General features: G+C 41.6%; 1 protein-coding gene across 2 annotated transcripts in view; it reads left to right on the top strand.

Annotated features, from left to right (window-relative positions):
• Nucleotides 1–232: 232 nt before the first annotated feature.
• The window catches only part of TTC12 (tetratricopeptide repeat domain 12), a 51,023-nt gene continuing 36,443 nt past the window's right edge, over nucleotides 233–14,812 (top strand). For both annotated transcript variants that reach the window (XM_011926762.1, XM_011926763.1), the window contains exons 1-6: nucleotides 233–317; nucleotides 1,931–2,003; nucleotides 8,998–9,161; nucleotides 9,712–9,733; nucleotides 10,326–10,403; nucleotides 11,245–11,366. In XM_011926762.1, the coding sequence (XP_011782152.1) occupies nucleotides 1,946–2,003; nucleotides 8,998–9,161; nucleotides 9,712–9,733; nucleotides 10,326–10,403; nucleotides 11,245–11,366 (444 nt within the window). In that variant the 5' untranslated portion in view covers nucleotides 233–317; nucleotides 1,931–1,945. The remainder of the gene's footprint in view (nucleotides 318–1,930; nucleotides 2,004–8,997; nucleotides 9,162–9,711; nucleotides 9,734–10,325; nucleotides 10,404–11,244; nucleotides 11,367–14,812) is intronic.

A 14,812-nucleotide genomic window follows, 5' to 3' on the forward strand; every position in this document is an offset into this window, starting at 1 on the left:
TAAGCTAATGGGAGTGAGACACCCCCTCTTCAGGGGAAAAAAGGCGAGCAGCAGGCGCTGCTTTAGAGACCAGCACTTTGCTTCCTCCGTCTCCCCGCGCCAGGCATCCGGCATCCCAACCTCGACTTTGGCCTTGAACTTGGCGCGCTCCGGAGCTAGAGCTCTAGCGTGGTGATCGCATCTCCACGCCCGCCCCCGGTCCCGCCCCCCGGCCTTTGACCCCGCTCTTGGTCCCGCCCCGGGCCCCTGGCTCCCTGGCCCCGCCCCAGCCTAGGCCAGTCCGTGCGCCATTTCCTGTCCAAAGCTGGGCGAGTCAGGTTGGTGCTGCGGGGTATCCCGGAATCCGCCCTGGGAGCTGGTCCTGGATTGGCCTTCAGAGCCGAGCAGAGGACGCTGCTTTGGGCCCCAGAGCATGGGAAGGCCTCGGCTGCGGTCTGGGACCTGCTTGGAGGGCCCCGGGCCTACGGACGCTGGGGAGCGGTTGCCGGGCAACAGTGCGGGCGGCCTGGCCTCTTTGCGCCCGGCGGGCAGCGCGCGTCTGGGGCGGGCTCGGCGCGGGGCTCGGGCACAGGTCCCCGCTGCAGCAGCCCTATCGAGTGAAACACCGAGGGCGGCGTCGCTTCGCCGTCACCTGGCTCTGGCCTTCTCACTCTAGCGTGGGGGTGGCACTGGCCAGGCAGTGAGGACCCTGAGATCCATGCCCTGGGAGACAGGGGTTGTCTCCTGTCCCTGCACCTGCGTGCCTGCCTTGTAACCCTCATATCGTTGGGCAGGTTAATTCACTGGACTGGGCCTCTGTTCCGTGGGAGTTGAAAAGATTTGACCTGGAAGAAACCCTACCGATCATTCAGTTAAGCCGCAACCCCACCCCGTTTTATATAGGTAAGGATGCTTCACAGTGAGCGCTTATCCCGTGCCTGGTGCTTTACGTCAATCCCCCAAAGTAGTCCTCGTTGTTTCTCTCTAACCTTCCCATAGTATGGGTGAGGACTCTGAGGCTCGGAGAGGTTGTGACTTTAGCCAGAATCACACAGCTTGTAACTGGTGGAGATAAGGACACCCAGACTCAGATTAAATCACTCGCAGTTTGTTCGTGGCAGATTACGTGTTAGAATCATGTTACACTACTATGAAACCTGGCCGTAAATCAGAATCACCTGGAAAGCGTTTAAAATCTACATTCGTGGCCGGGCACTGTCCCAGGTTTACTGACTCAAAATCTCGGGCTACGGCTGAGGAAGCTGTATATTTAACAAGCTTTCTGATGATTTTTATGATCTGTGGATGAAGCACTGAGTACCTCTGGGTACACCACGGAGCCTTCTCGCACAAAAACAACTATAAAATAATGTCTAAGGTACCTAGAGCAGAAGAGATGCTGGTGAGCATGGTAACATCATGTTCTAATCCCTTCAGCCAATTTGTACCCTTTCTTCACTCTTCAGAAACAAGCCAAAGGCGTATTTTAAACAAGTATGGACATTTGGATGCAAATTGCCCCAAGTTTGTTACCTGTCACACATCCACATTTAAGTTTCTGACTAGACCGGCCTGTCATGATCAAAGTCAGGAGTTAGTGTATTTCTCTATCCTTGGCAACCTGTCATCTGCTCTCTCCTCATCTCCATGCCAGGTCCCTAAATCGCCGGGATTGGTGTTAGCTTTGGAAGAACTATTTGCAGAGCGTTTTCTGCACTGAAAGGAAGGCTGGAAGCTTTCTGGAAGCATTGCCGCACATAAATGAGTGCCTCTTGGCCTTAAATAGCAGTTGGAATGAAACGGATCACCCTACTGTTATTCATTAACATTTATAAACAAAACTGTCATAAAAATAATCACTTGGCTCTTAGTTTTAGAATGCTAATAAGCCTGACCATTCTGTTTAGTGCTTTATTATTATTAATTTCATCATTTATGCTGCATCCCTTAGGGATTCTGGTTCACAATGGATGCTGATCAAGAGAAAGATCTGCAGAAATTTCTTAAAAATGTGGATGAAATCAGTAAGTACTAGTAAATCATAAATTAATTTTTGCTTTAGAGAGGTGGAGTAGATAAAGGGAAATGATTACTCTTGAGTTCCTGGGTGGCTTGACAGGTTTGTAACTCTCAGGGAAAAAATGTAATTGAAATTAAACAGAAGAGTATTGAGAGGCAAGTTATAGCCTTGGGGCCATATTTTCTGGCTGTTAATTGGTATCAGAGAAACTGTTAACATTCTGATAGGAATTCAGGCTGATGGTTTTCCTCCATATTTTGTATCCTTCTTTGTGGAATCCGGTCAAAACGAGCTGCTGTTTCCCCACTAACAATGAACCTAGCTGTTCCCTTCAAGGGTCTAGAGCCTCATTGATCAGTGTGAGATTCCTTCCGTTTTAGAGTAGAGCCATTTCTGTTTTAGAGCTGCAGAGGCAAAATCAAATGGCTTTCCTTTAGAATCCATCAAATTACATGGATGGCTTATGATCGTCATTCCCTTCTCTCCCTCTAGATGAGAAAGTCCTTTCCCAAGCTCAGACAGGTTGGATCTCAAAGAATATGTACTGTGATCCCACAGGTCACTTTTAGGAATTTCCAAGCCTGTCAGTCCCTGTTCAGGGAGCTTGTTTGAGTATAGAAACAAACAAACCAACAGGCAAACAGACCTTCCATAGTAAATACAAGAAATACGTTGAAATTGCTGCTTCTAGTAGATTGTCTGGGTTCATGGAATCAACTGGTTTTAAAGCTAGTTTGGGTGGCATCATAAATGATACATGTATAATGCCTTGTGTGCCTCATGGGCCTGCTCATCCCTGAATGCTGTTCCATGGAGCTCTGGCCTTGGCCCACTGCTGCCTTTCTCTTCAGCTGGTCTAAACATGTAACTTTACCTGCCACCAGTATGCTCATGACCCCCACATCTACGTGGACACTTAGCCTTCTTTTCTGAGCCTCTGCCTCTATGATCACTGTCATACCTACTGTATCCCACAAATAACTCAAACTTAAATGTGTCCAAAATTGAGGCATCATCTTTTCCCCTCCCAAATAAAACCTGCTTCTCGTACCCTCCCCTTCATCCTGGTCTCAGTTGGTGACACCACCATCTAGAAATTTACAAGTCATCTGGGACTCCTCCCACCTCATAACCCTGCATCCAATCAGCCATCTAGTTTGGATGGAGAGCCATCCTCTCCAACCCTCCCTTTGTTCTGGTTCCTCTCACCCAGACTATTTCAACAACCCCCTGATTGTTTTTCCTATCTCCAGGTTTATACTCCCCACAGAGTAATGTATCTAAAATGCAAATCTGACCCAGACACTTCTCTGCTTGGATTCCTTTTGCAGTCACAATAAATCCCAAGCTCTCATCAGGACTTAAGTCCTCCCATGACCTCGTCCTTACCTCTCTCATATCTCCCTACCTCACGCTTGAGCAGCAATAAACTGCTGATTGTTTCCCCCACACATACTCTATGTTTCACACTCTGCACTGGGTCTTTGCCATTCTCACTGCCTCTTCATCTTTTTTTTTAACCTGGCTAACTTTTATGGATACTCACAGTTCATTCAGGTATCATTTATACCAGTGCTGTCCAATAGAGCTTTCTGTGATGATGAAAATTTTCCATAATCCTCACTGTCCACTGTGGTAGCCACTAGCCACATGATTATTGAGTATTTGAAATGTGGCTTATAGCTCCACTCTGTGTGGTTAGGATTCTGTGTGTTTATGGCTGCAGCCCAGGTTTGAAATGTGGCTTGTTTCAATTAATTTAAATTTATATAGCCACATGTATATAGATTCTGTACATTTACTTCTTGGGCTCTTGCTATGTGTTGAGTGTTGGTAGGCCCTAGAGAATACAGTCAAAGAATTACCTCTTTTCATGGTTTCAATAGTGCAGTGGAGAAAACAGATATTAAACAGTAATTTCAAGTGTGCAATATGAGACACAGAGAGAATTATAAAGTGTAGGGATCTAACCCAGCTTTGGGAGGTTGTATTAGTCTGCTAGGGCTGCTCTAATGACAATGGCTGGCTTAAATGACAAAACTTTATTTTCTTAGAGTTTTGGAGTTTAGAAATCTAAGACCAGGGTGTGAGCAGGCTTGGTTTCTTCTGAGGCCTCTCTCCTTGGCTTGCAGATGGGCACCTTCCCGCTGCGCCCTCACGTGGTCATCTCTCTGTGTGTGCATGTATTTGATGTTTCTCTTCTTATAAGGACACTAGTCATGTTGGATTAGGGCAATAATTACTTCTTTAAAGGCCCTGTCTACAAATACAGTCATACCAGGAGTTATAGCTTCAACATGTGAATTTGGCAGGGGGGTTGCAATTTAGTCCATAACAGAAATCAAATAAAGTTTTCCTGAAGAAGTGAGATTTAGGCAAAATGTGAAGAGTGAGTAGGAGTTGGTCACTGGGGAGATGACAGGGGAGTATTCTGGGTGGGAAGTAAGGAGGCAGGAAAGCTAAGAGTGAAGAAGGAGTGTGGTGCTTTTGAGGAAGTGAAAGAATAAAAAGCCCCATATAGCTGGAAAGAAGAGATCAAGGAGAGAAGAGTCCAGTCTGAATATGGAGGGGCCATATTAGGAAAGACCTTGGAAACCATGGTAAGGAATTTGTGTTTACCCTGAAAGCAGTAAATCCATTCCAACTAATTTATGTAGTGACTCTTCCCTCAAGGAGATGGAGCATCTCTGCCCCTTAAATGTGAGATACATTTAGTGACTTGCTTCCAAAGAGTACAGTATGGAAAGGGAGGGAAGAAAGTAACTTTACAGTGGAAAAGGTTGACAAACACAATTTCAGACAGATGATCAAGGTTAACCTCCTGATAAATCACACTGATTGCATGCATCCTTGATATGCCATAATGTGCCATGGTCTTTTTCCCCAAATCCTGTAACCCCAGTCTAACCATGAGAAAAATACCAGATAAACCCAAATTGCAACGTATTCTATGAAATACCTGATCAGTACTACTCAAAACTATCAAGGTCATCAAAATAAGGAAAGGGTGAGAAATGGTCACAGCCTAGAGAAGCCTAAGGAGGCATGACTAAATGTCATATAGTGTTCTGGAGGGGCTCCTGGAATAGAAAAAGGACATTAGGGAGAAAAACAATGAAATTAGAATAAAGTGTGGAGTTGAATCAATAAAAAAAAGTTAATTAAAAGACATGAAAGAAGAACTAAATAAATGGAGACATATTTAATCATAGAAAGACTTATTTGTTAAAGATGTCGATTTTTAAAATATTCTATACAGTAAATGCAATTTAGATCAAAACTCCCAAAGTAGTATGTACTAAAATTCAGCAAGCTGATTCCAAAGTTTACATGGAAGAGCAAAGGACTAGCAAGAGCCAAGAAAACTCTGCAGGAAAAAAAAAAAAAAAGGCAGGACAACTCTCCCTACCTGACGTTCAAGATTTATTATAAAGCCATGGTAATCAATGCATGGGGGTTTTGGTGCTGGAAAAGACAATCGGGAAAGGAATGAAGAGCCTGGAGCAGATTCGCACATATTACAGAGCTGATGAGACACATTGCTGGCAGGGACTTCTCAACAAATGCTCCTGCCCTACATGAAAGTCAACTCCAGGTGAATTACATACCTTAATGAGAAAAAAACTTTAAAACTTTTATAAGATACCATAAAATAGTATATTTATAACCTTACTGACACAAAAGGCCTAAATTGTAAAGGAAACGATTGGTATATTTAACACATTAAAATTAAAAAGAAAATCTCTTCAACAAAATATTCCATAAAAACAAGTGAAAAGACAAAGCATACCTAAGGGGAAGATGCTTGGAAATACATGTAACCAGTCCAGAATATACAACTGATAAGGATAGGAGACAGGGGAATAGTGGGTAGGAGAGGGTGGTTCCCTGGCAAAGACCCCACCTTTGAGCCTGGAGATCTGCAGCCCTAAGTGGGAGCAGGCATTTCTGTTTTCGTGCCCAAAAAGTTGCCTTTTGGCTCGCCATGCTCCCCTATCCTGTGCCCATATAAACCCTGAACTGCAGGCTCCAGAAGCAGACAAGCAGGTGAGGAGATGAGGACACAAGCAGACAAATGGCAGAACGACACAGCAGAGCAAAGAGGAGGAATGTCTGAACGCTGAGAGGAGTTTGGCTGGGAGCAGTCAGGGGAGTCTGGCCCCTGGATGGCCAAGCTCCAGGGGAAGATCATCTTTCCATTCCATCCCCCCTTCCAGTTCCCCATCCATCCTGCTGAAAGCCACTTCCACCACTCAATAAAACCCCACATTCATCCTTCAAGCCTGTGTGTGACCCGGTTCTTCCGGGGACACTGGGCAAGAGCTCAGGATACAAAAAGCTGTCACTTCCCTCTGCCCTTGTGAAAAGGCAGAGGATCCGTCGAGCTGGTTAACACTCAAGTCGTCCACAGATGGCAGGGCTAAAAGGACACACTGTAACACGCTCCCAGTTGGGCTCCTGCACTTGTCCCTCTACGTTCTCCTCCTCCCCTCGGGTTTGAGCAGTGATGGTGACTGAATAGGCAAGCCACACCCCTGTCGCATGTCCTGCGAGGGGGATCAGAGAACTCCCTTGTTTCACAATCAAATCAACCAGGCATGGTGGTGTGTGCCTGTAGTCTTAGCTACTCAGGAGGCTGAAGCAGGAGTATCGCTTGAGCCCAGGAGTTCAAATCCGGTGGGGACAACATAGCCAGACTGTCTCTTAAAAAAAGAAATTTTTTTTTGAAAAGAAATTATGTTAACTAATAAGAAAGAGACAATGACCCAATAGAAAATTGGCCAAAGATAGGAGTAGGCTCTTCATAGAAATCCAAATGGGTGCAAATCAGTAAGAGGATGCTCAATTCCAATCACATTCAGCAAAATGCAAATTAAACCATTAATGAGATACCATTCCCATTCATTACATTGACAACAATTAAAAAGTTTAACCTAGCAACTGATGACAAGAATGTAGAAGAATGGGAACTCCCTCTTGTACACTTTTGTAGGAGTAAAAATTGGTACAGCCACATCCTGAAGGATTTGTAACATATGTGCACAGGGAAATATGTAAATAAAGGTATTCAATTCAGCATTTATTTACTTTAGAAAAAACTAAAATTAAAAACCACCTGGCTATCAATAAGAGAATGGAGTAACTATGGTATATGTAATGGTTTAAATGAATCAACTGGAACCATATGTATCAAGAACAAATCTCTAAAGCATCTTAAGAGAAAAAAGTAAGTTACAAACGAATGCACATTTTATACAACTATTTTAAAAAATTATTTAAATATTACATACACAAATATTCTGATAGATTGCAAGAATGGTTACAAATTCCTTTCTTCCCATCAAGGGTGGAGCCTGTTTCTCTACCCCTTGAATCTGGGTTGGTTGGCCATGTGCCTCACTTTGACCAAAAGGATATTTGCAAACATGACACAAACTGAGGCTTGAAAAGTGCATGTGAATTAGCACTTGCACTCATGCCACTCATGAGAAGGTAAGACACACTTCTCCTCGTTGCTCACATTTCTCAAGCCAACAGCCAACGGACTTTCTAAAGCAGAGCCACTTAGATGACTGACAGTTGACCATGGATATATGTGTGAGTCCAGCTGAAACTGGAAGAACTGGCCAGCTGAATCCAGCTCAAATTGTTGACATAGAGAATTGTAAACTAAGCCACAGAAATGGTGGTTTGTTTCAAACCACTAAGTTTTGACATGGTGTGTGATGCAGCAAAATCTAAATGATACAAATACTAAGCATTAAAACATGCTGGAGAAAAGATACCATTAACTTATAAATGGCCTAGAAACAAAAATGTTATATTACTTTCTGTATGCTTGAAATATTGTACAATTAAAGAATTTCAGATTTCCTTGAAGAGTCAGTGGGAAATGAAGAAATTGGAACAAGAAAATGTCTTTAAGAAGTTTCATTGTGAAGGGGAGGAGACAGAGTATTAGGAGAGATTTAAAGTACATGAATCCATTTAGGAAGAAGCTGGTTGAATGGAATGGGTTGAAAATATTGTGCAATAGGATTATTAATTGGTGATGCAGGGTTCCTGATTATATAAAACATGACAATGGACTCCTGTGCCCAGGATGAGGGACTAACCTCACTGAAGAATGGGCACTTTTTCCTGGTAGGAAGGAAGGATGGATGTAGGTATAGGCAGTTTCGTAGTTTTAGTGGCAGGAAGTTGATGGCATCTCTCTCCTCTGAATTGATAAGTAAGGTCATCTTTTTGAGATGGTCAGGTTCAGATTGCAAACTGTTAAAAGTCATTGGGGGAATGATAGGATATCTTGCCTAGGATAACAAGGATTGCTGGGCATCACTGAAGGTCCAGTTGAGTTTGGACCAGTCCCCCAGGCATCTATCTGTCTCCCTCAGTACTTAGCATTCCTAATACAGACTGAGAGAATTGGGTAATTGGAATCATGTAGAGCTGGAATTTTGTCTGTTAGGTGGGATAGTGGGGCAAGGGAGTTGAGTATGTGGGCAGGATGACTGCTGAGTGATTGACCATGGAATCTAAGCTGGATAGGCAGTACAGTGAAGACAGGTGAGGATAGGGTTAAGGGCTGTTGTTTTGTGATTTCAGAGCTGCCTATACTTACATGTTTGTCTCCCACACGAGTTCATAAACTCTTCAAAAAAGGATCTTTTTTTATTCATCATTGTTATCTGTAACATCAACGTAATATCTAATAATGAGCTATCCATAAATTATTGTTGAATTGAATAATGGCTTAAAACTCTGTTCCTTAAAGCTAATAGCTACCCTCACCTGCAACTTTTTCTAGGCAAAAAAAAAAAATATATATATATATATGTTAATTTTTTCTCATTGGTTCTGCTTGCTCTATTTTGCTTTTAATTGCGCTATTTTTTTTCTTTAAAATCTTTCCCATACATTTTATGCACCATCCTTTCTAGTGAATAGAGTCTTTTGAATATCTTGTTTGATTAAGTCACATCTGATTTCTTCTCTAGCCAATTTAATTCAGGAGATGAATTCTGATGACCCAGTTGTGCAACAGAACGCTGTCCTGGAGACAGAAAAGAGACTACTGCTTACGGAGGAAGACCAGGAGGAGGATGAATGCAGGACCACCTTGAATAAGACTGTGATCAGTCCTCCACAAACTGCTGTGAAGGTTTCTTTTTCTATTGAGAAGTTACATAAGTACAGACAGTGAGAAGACCTACACCAAGGCGGTAGTTTCGTCTCAAACTGTCCGGCAAGGCTGTAATGGTCTTTTGTTTCTTAGATTCATTAGATTTATTTTTTATAAGAAAGTACAAAATTTGATTTTTTTCCTTTGATCTTTCTGGGTTATCTTTAAACAACCCTTTGGATCTATTTTAATGAAAACTTGGCCTCTCCACCCCCTGAGCTGGTGTGATATATCTAAGCTGTGCTTTTAAGGTAATGTATTCTAACTCATTTCCAACTCATAAGCCACAGCTGAGGTCTCTTGACCTGGGCAGCCTGATTTTGCAGACTCGGTCCCGTAGCAATTGTGCCCGTAATCAGATCTCCTGATTTAAAGCAAGCCCCCTGAATTCTGATCTCTTCAGTTTTGATGGTTAAAGGAAATGGCCTCTTGTTTGTAATTGATTTGCCTTCTTGGTTTGTATGCATATAAATTAGAGGGTGGTTTTTGAAATTTGTTTCTTTGTTTTTATGATAACCTACATCTACAGAGTGCCGAAGAAGTAAACTCAGGTAAGGATAGCATCTCTCTTCCCAATTTTTATTCTTTATATAGGACCAGTTTTGATTGAGTGTAGCTCCCAGACCTTTAAATTATTGCCTCTTGGCTTACAAACAACCTGTGAACAAAAACCTACTGATCATCCCATTCTGTTACTAGTGGTCAGCGGGAACGTCCCTGAGAGGTTTTTCTCTATTTTCTGTTGGTCAACCTTTGGTAAACTCAATTCATTTATTCTGTATCATCCAATTTACCCTGTTCAAGGGATCCGGATAGTTTCTCTGTTGCTCAGCTCAGAAGCTCATTATGCTAAACAGAACAAAAAAATCTGTCTTCAAAGAAAAACTCTTTTAAAAGACATAATTCACATTTGAAGCACAGTCATAGCCATCATGTATAATAATAAAGCACACAGATTACCATTTAATGTCAAATTAAGAAAATGTCATTTTAGTTGCCTCAGAATTGTGTGTGCGCGTGTGTGTGTGCCTGTGTGCATATGCATACGTGTGACTCTAAAGTAACTCTTCCGAATTTGAGCTAAATAACTGATTATAGTATTTGGATTTTTCTTTTTAATATCTGAAATTACTCTGCTGTCAGAGGCCTTCTTGGCATCTGTGGAGAAGGATGCAAAGGAACGAGCCAAGAGAAGAAGGGAAAACAAAGTTTTAGCAGATGGTAATTGTCAGTCCTTACTTTTCAATGGTGGGATGATTTGTGCTAGAAAGAGCACACGAAAGCCTGTATGCTGACATTTGAGGACATCTAGATTCCCACTGGTGAGGTTTGTGATGGGCTCGAGGCAATGGGACTTGGCTAGAAGGAAATCATTGGTAGTCTTTTCTCTGTTCCTGCTGCAACAAGCAGGGGGTAGGATATGCCTGCCTCCAGTGAAACCTCTTTTCTAAAGCATCCCTGTGCACTTAGCAGAGCCAAGTGAATCGTACTAAACAGTGCTCAGGAAGTAGTGGGGGGTGAGAGTGAGCTGCCACTGGCTAGCCTAAGGCATAAATGAAGAAGTGGAAAAGAAGAATAAAACAGCTGTGAGAAAAGAGAGGAGAAATCAAGGAAAAGGAAGCGATGGGATTGTGTATGTTGTGGGGAGATATATATGATAGAAGAATGTTTTCAATTTATTTTATACCACCCAGGGCTGTGTGTGCTGCAGGTCTGAATGATTCCATATTTGTTGGGAAAATTAATTATTTGACCCTCTTTATGAGATACTGAATGCACAGATTTGGTCTCTGTGGCAAGCTTAGTATGGTTCTGAGCCTCGGTGCAGAAACGTTTACTTTTTCTGAGAATCTACTTAGAAGACATGGGTGGATTTGGAGGAAAAAAATATACTTGAAGAAGCTGGTCCTGAAATATCTGCAGAGAAAAACAAGTGTCGAGTCCCTTTAGGATCAATAGAAGTGAAGACCTTCAAAGTAGAATTGGAAAATCTGGGGAATAAAGTCTGAGAGATTTTCTGATGTGTGGTGAGAGCTCACCTGTGTGACTTATATTCCCATAGCCCTAAAAGAAAAAGGGAATGAAGCATTTGCTGAAGGCAATTATGAAACAGCTATCCTGCACTATAGTGAGGGTTTGGAGAAGCTGAAGGACGTGAAAGTGCTGTACACCAACCGAGCCCAGGTCAGTGAGGCGAGGATGTGTCCATGGGGCTTTCTCAGGGAATAGTTGCCACCAAACCTGGGAAAACAAAGATGAGACTAGATGTTGGGCTGGGAAATGTTTATAAGAACTGGCTCTTGTTTTGGATGTGGGAGGAGCTGACTTATACATAGCATTTACCAGGTTCCATGATGCAAATATTCTCACCATGATCTAATTTGAAATCACTGCAGGAGGACTTGGGAAGAATTGCCCATTATCAGCTGTCTCCATAGTATAAGTCAATTCCATCATATCACTGATAGTGACCATGCACTTGTCCCTGTGGATAAAGGAGAAAACTAGTGGAATGAAATGACCTGTAGGACCTTAGAATTCTGCTACCAACAGATTTCTTCAGCCTCCTTTTTTGGTACTAGTCTTAACTCCTAGGGGATGCCCTCCTATTAGTTTCTCATTCATTGTATCAGTCTCTCTTTAAGATTCTGCGACAGGGATAAAGTGGATAGCCAGTGGTCCTAGAACCAATTTCTTGGAAATTTTGGGTTTCTTAAAGTTTTTATACCTTAGTATGTGTCACAAATAAGCTCAGTTTCCTGGAACACCAGGTGAAAACCACCCAGATGTTTATTTACCACTTAATGAAGGGATAGGCTGATAGCTGTCAACTGAAACAAAACCATCACCTGTGACCTTGTGTTTGAAAAGTAGTTTAGTTTCTGTGTGGTAGGGTTCTCTGCTGGACAGGCCTGAAAATTTGGCAGATTCATGGACATGATTACCCCATGGTCAGAATATGTCAGCAGGGCCTGTGTGAGGTGGACTTGATGCCTTGTCATTTGCAAGAGGGAGAGGCTGCAGCAGAGTCCTCATCAGCTCCAATTTCCCTAACTTGAGATTAAGAATGTCTGACTCTGGGATGTTGAGGAAGAGGATTGGAAGCAAGAAGCAGGACATTCAGAGGCCAAAATGTCTGGGGAGTGATAGTGACTTAATGATAAATAAATCCAAGCCGTATAATCTCACTAGTTTAGCAATTTGGATAATTTAGACTAGAGTTGAAGTGTCACTTAAACTATCCCAATTTTGGAGAAAACTAGTTATAAGGAAGTGAATCGGTAAAAAAGATGGCCAGAGGTTGGTTTAACAGTACATTGCATTACCCGAACAAGTTTATAAACTTTTTGAGGGCAAAAACTGCCATATACTTTTTCCCTTAATGTTTTATTTATAGCAGATGTTCAATAAATCCTTTTTTAGTTACATAACATTGGAAGCACAGTAAGTCCAATTAAGGGAGTTAAGTTTCTGTTGACAATTCAGAAGCATCGCTTAAATACAAGCAATTAATAGAATGATTATAGTTCCTTCTTATTTATTACCAAATTTGGTCTCTGAAAACATCTGCCTACTGGTGCGTGTTCAGTTGTGTTACTCTGAAGTTATTTGAAAGCGATAAAATTGAATTGCTTTAAAAAAGTTACGTAATTCAGACATATCTAATTCAGACTGTCTATACTCTGATTCATCTGAATTAGTTGTATTTTCACTGCACTCATTTTTAAGCAGCACTTTGATTAGTTCTGAAGAATCACATGAAGAATGAATGAATGTGGATAAATATAAGGAAATGTAATGAAAAGGTTTGAGGGAGTGATTCCTCCCAGCTTTCCCAAGGAGAAAACTTATGCAGAGACAAAAAAATGGAAAATGTACTCCCTGGTGTTACAAGCTCTTTGAACCATTGACTATTTTTAAAATGCTTCCCCTGTATGCGTGCAGTGTTAGAAAACACTTAATAGGGACCCTGTAAATTTTCTCTTGCTAGAGAGAAAACCTAATCTTTCATTGCTTTGTTTTTCCCCTGGAGTTAATGTTATGATCAATAGATTGCCGGTATAATTTAGATAAATCTGGAGTTTAATTGCTATTTGGAAAAAGTAGTTCTTTTTTAAAATGCGCAAAGGTAAGAGATTGAGGAAGTTATAGGGTGTTTAATCCAAGCCTTAAGAGAGAAAGAAAAAAAAAAAGTAAAAGGCCGTGTAGAGAAATTGTTGCAACCCATAAAGACTTCTTCAGAGTCTGCATGTATCCTGAATAATAGTGCCATGAAATCATGGCCACAGCAGTCTAGAATGATGCCAGCTTCCTCCTCACATCCCCTAATTTTCAAATGAAACCTGAGACCCTGGAGGAAAGGATGATGCTTTACAGAACAGATAGCTCAAAGAGTCATCTTCTCTAATTGCTACAGAACGTGAGTTAATGAAAGTACCACTTGCAGCTTCTTGTTGTGGGAGCCAAGAGCGGCATGATTTCAATTCATTTGCTGGCTGTTGCCTGCTCTCTTCTCGCTTGGATTGGATACTTAGATTACCTGTGAGTTGCAACATTAATCCCACAATTGGCTTGTCCGTGCAAATATCTCATCAGGTTTGTTGTTAAGAGTGTTGCAATGCCCTGGTACAGTTTTGATCATGGACAATCCTACGTGTAGTACTGGCTTTATTATTGGTGACTGATGGAACCCTGGAAAAGCCACTGCTCCTGGTGCTTGGCTATCCTTTCGTACAAATGGGATGATCAGTGCTGCCTCTCAGGGAGCTTTCCAGAAGAAGAGTGCTTCAAGGCTACTTCGTGCAGTTTGATAAGACTTTATTGACCACTTACTGTGTCCAGTAATTAATAGAGAGGTTATAGTAGCCATTGTGCTTGTTTATAAATAGTCTTTCATTTGTTTATATTCCTCTAGTTCTTGGAAACATTAAACTAAGTTCTCAATCAGTTCAGTTTGAATGGATCACAGAATTCTGAGTCAATTCTTGATTTTCAAGATTTTCCCCAATTCTAAGGGATTCTAAAAGAGTGCCCCAGGCATTTGATACTAAGGGTTCATGGTGATGCTCTAACTCTCATATGTCACTCTACTTCTTTCATTTTTTTCCTGCTGTGCTCGGGAGGACAGAAGCAGAGCTTTTTTATTATCTTCTGATAACAGTGTTATTGAGATATAATTCACATACCATACAGTTCACCCTTTTATAGTACACAATTTAATGGGATTTTAGTATAATCACAGAGTTGTGCAACCATCACAATTTTTGAACATTTCATCATCATCCCCCAAAAAACTCCATCTTTACCTGTCAACTCCCCCAATCCTCCCATTGCTACTCTCAGCCCGAGATAATCACCAATCTACTTTTTGTCTCTATACCTTTGTCTGTTCTGGACATTTTATATAAATGAAATCATACATTTGTCTTTTTGTGACTGACTACTTTCATTTATCATAATGTTTTTAAGATTCATCCATGTTACGGGATGTATCAACTCTTCATTTCTTTTTATTGCTGAATAATTTTCCGTTGTATGGATATACCATATTTTATGTATCCCTTCATCACTGATGGACATTTGGATTGTTGCCTTTTGACTATCATGAATAATTCTGCCATGAACATTCA

The sequence above is a fragment of the Colobus angolensis genome, unplaced genomic scaffold, assembly GCF_000951035.1.
Source record: "Colobus angolensis palliatus isolate OR3802 unplaced genomic scaffold, Cang.pa_1.0 Scaffold7, whole genome shotgun sequence".
Lineage (NCBI taxonomy): Eukaryota > Metazoa > Chordata > Mammalia > Primates > Cercopithecidae > Colobus > Colobus angolensis.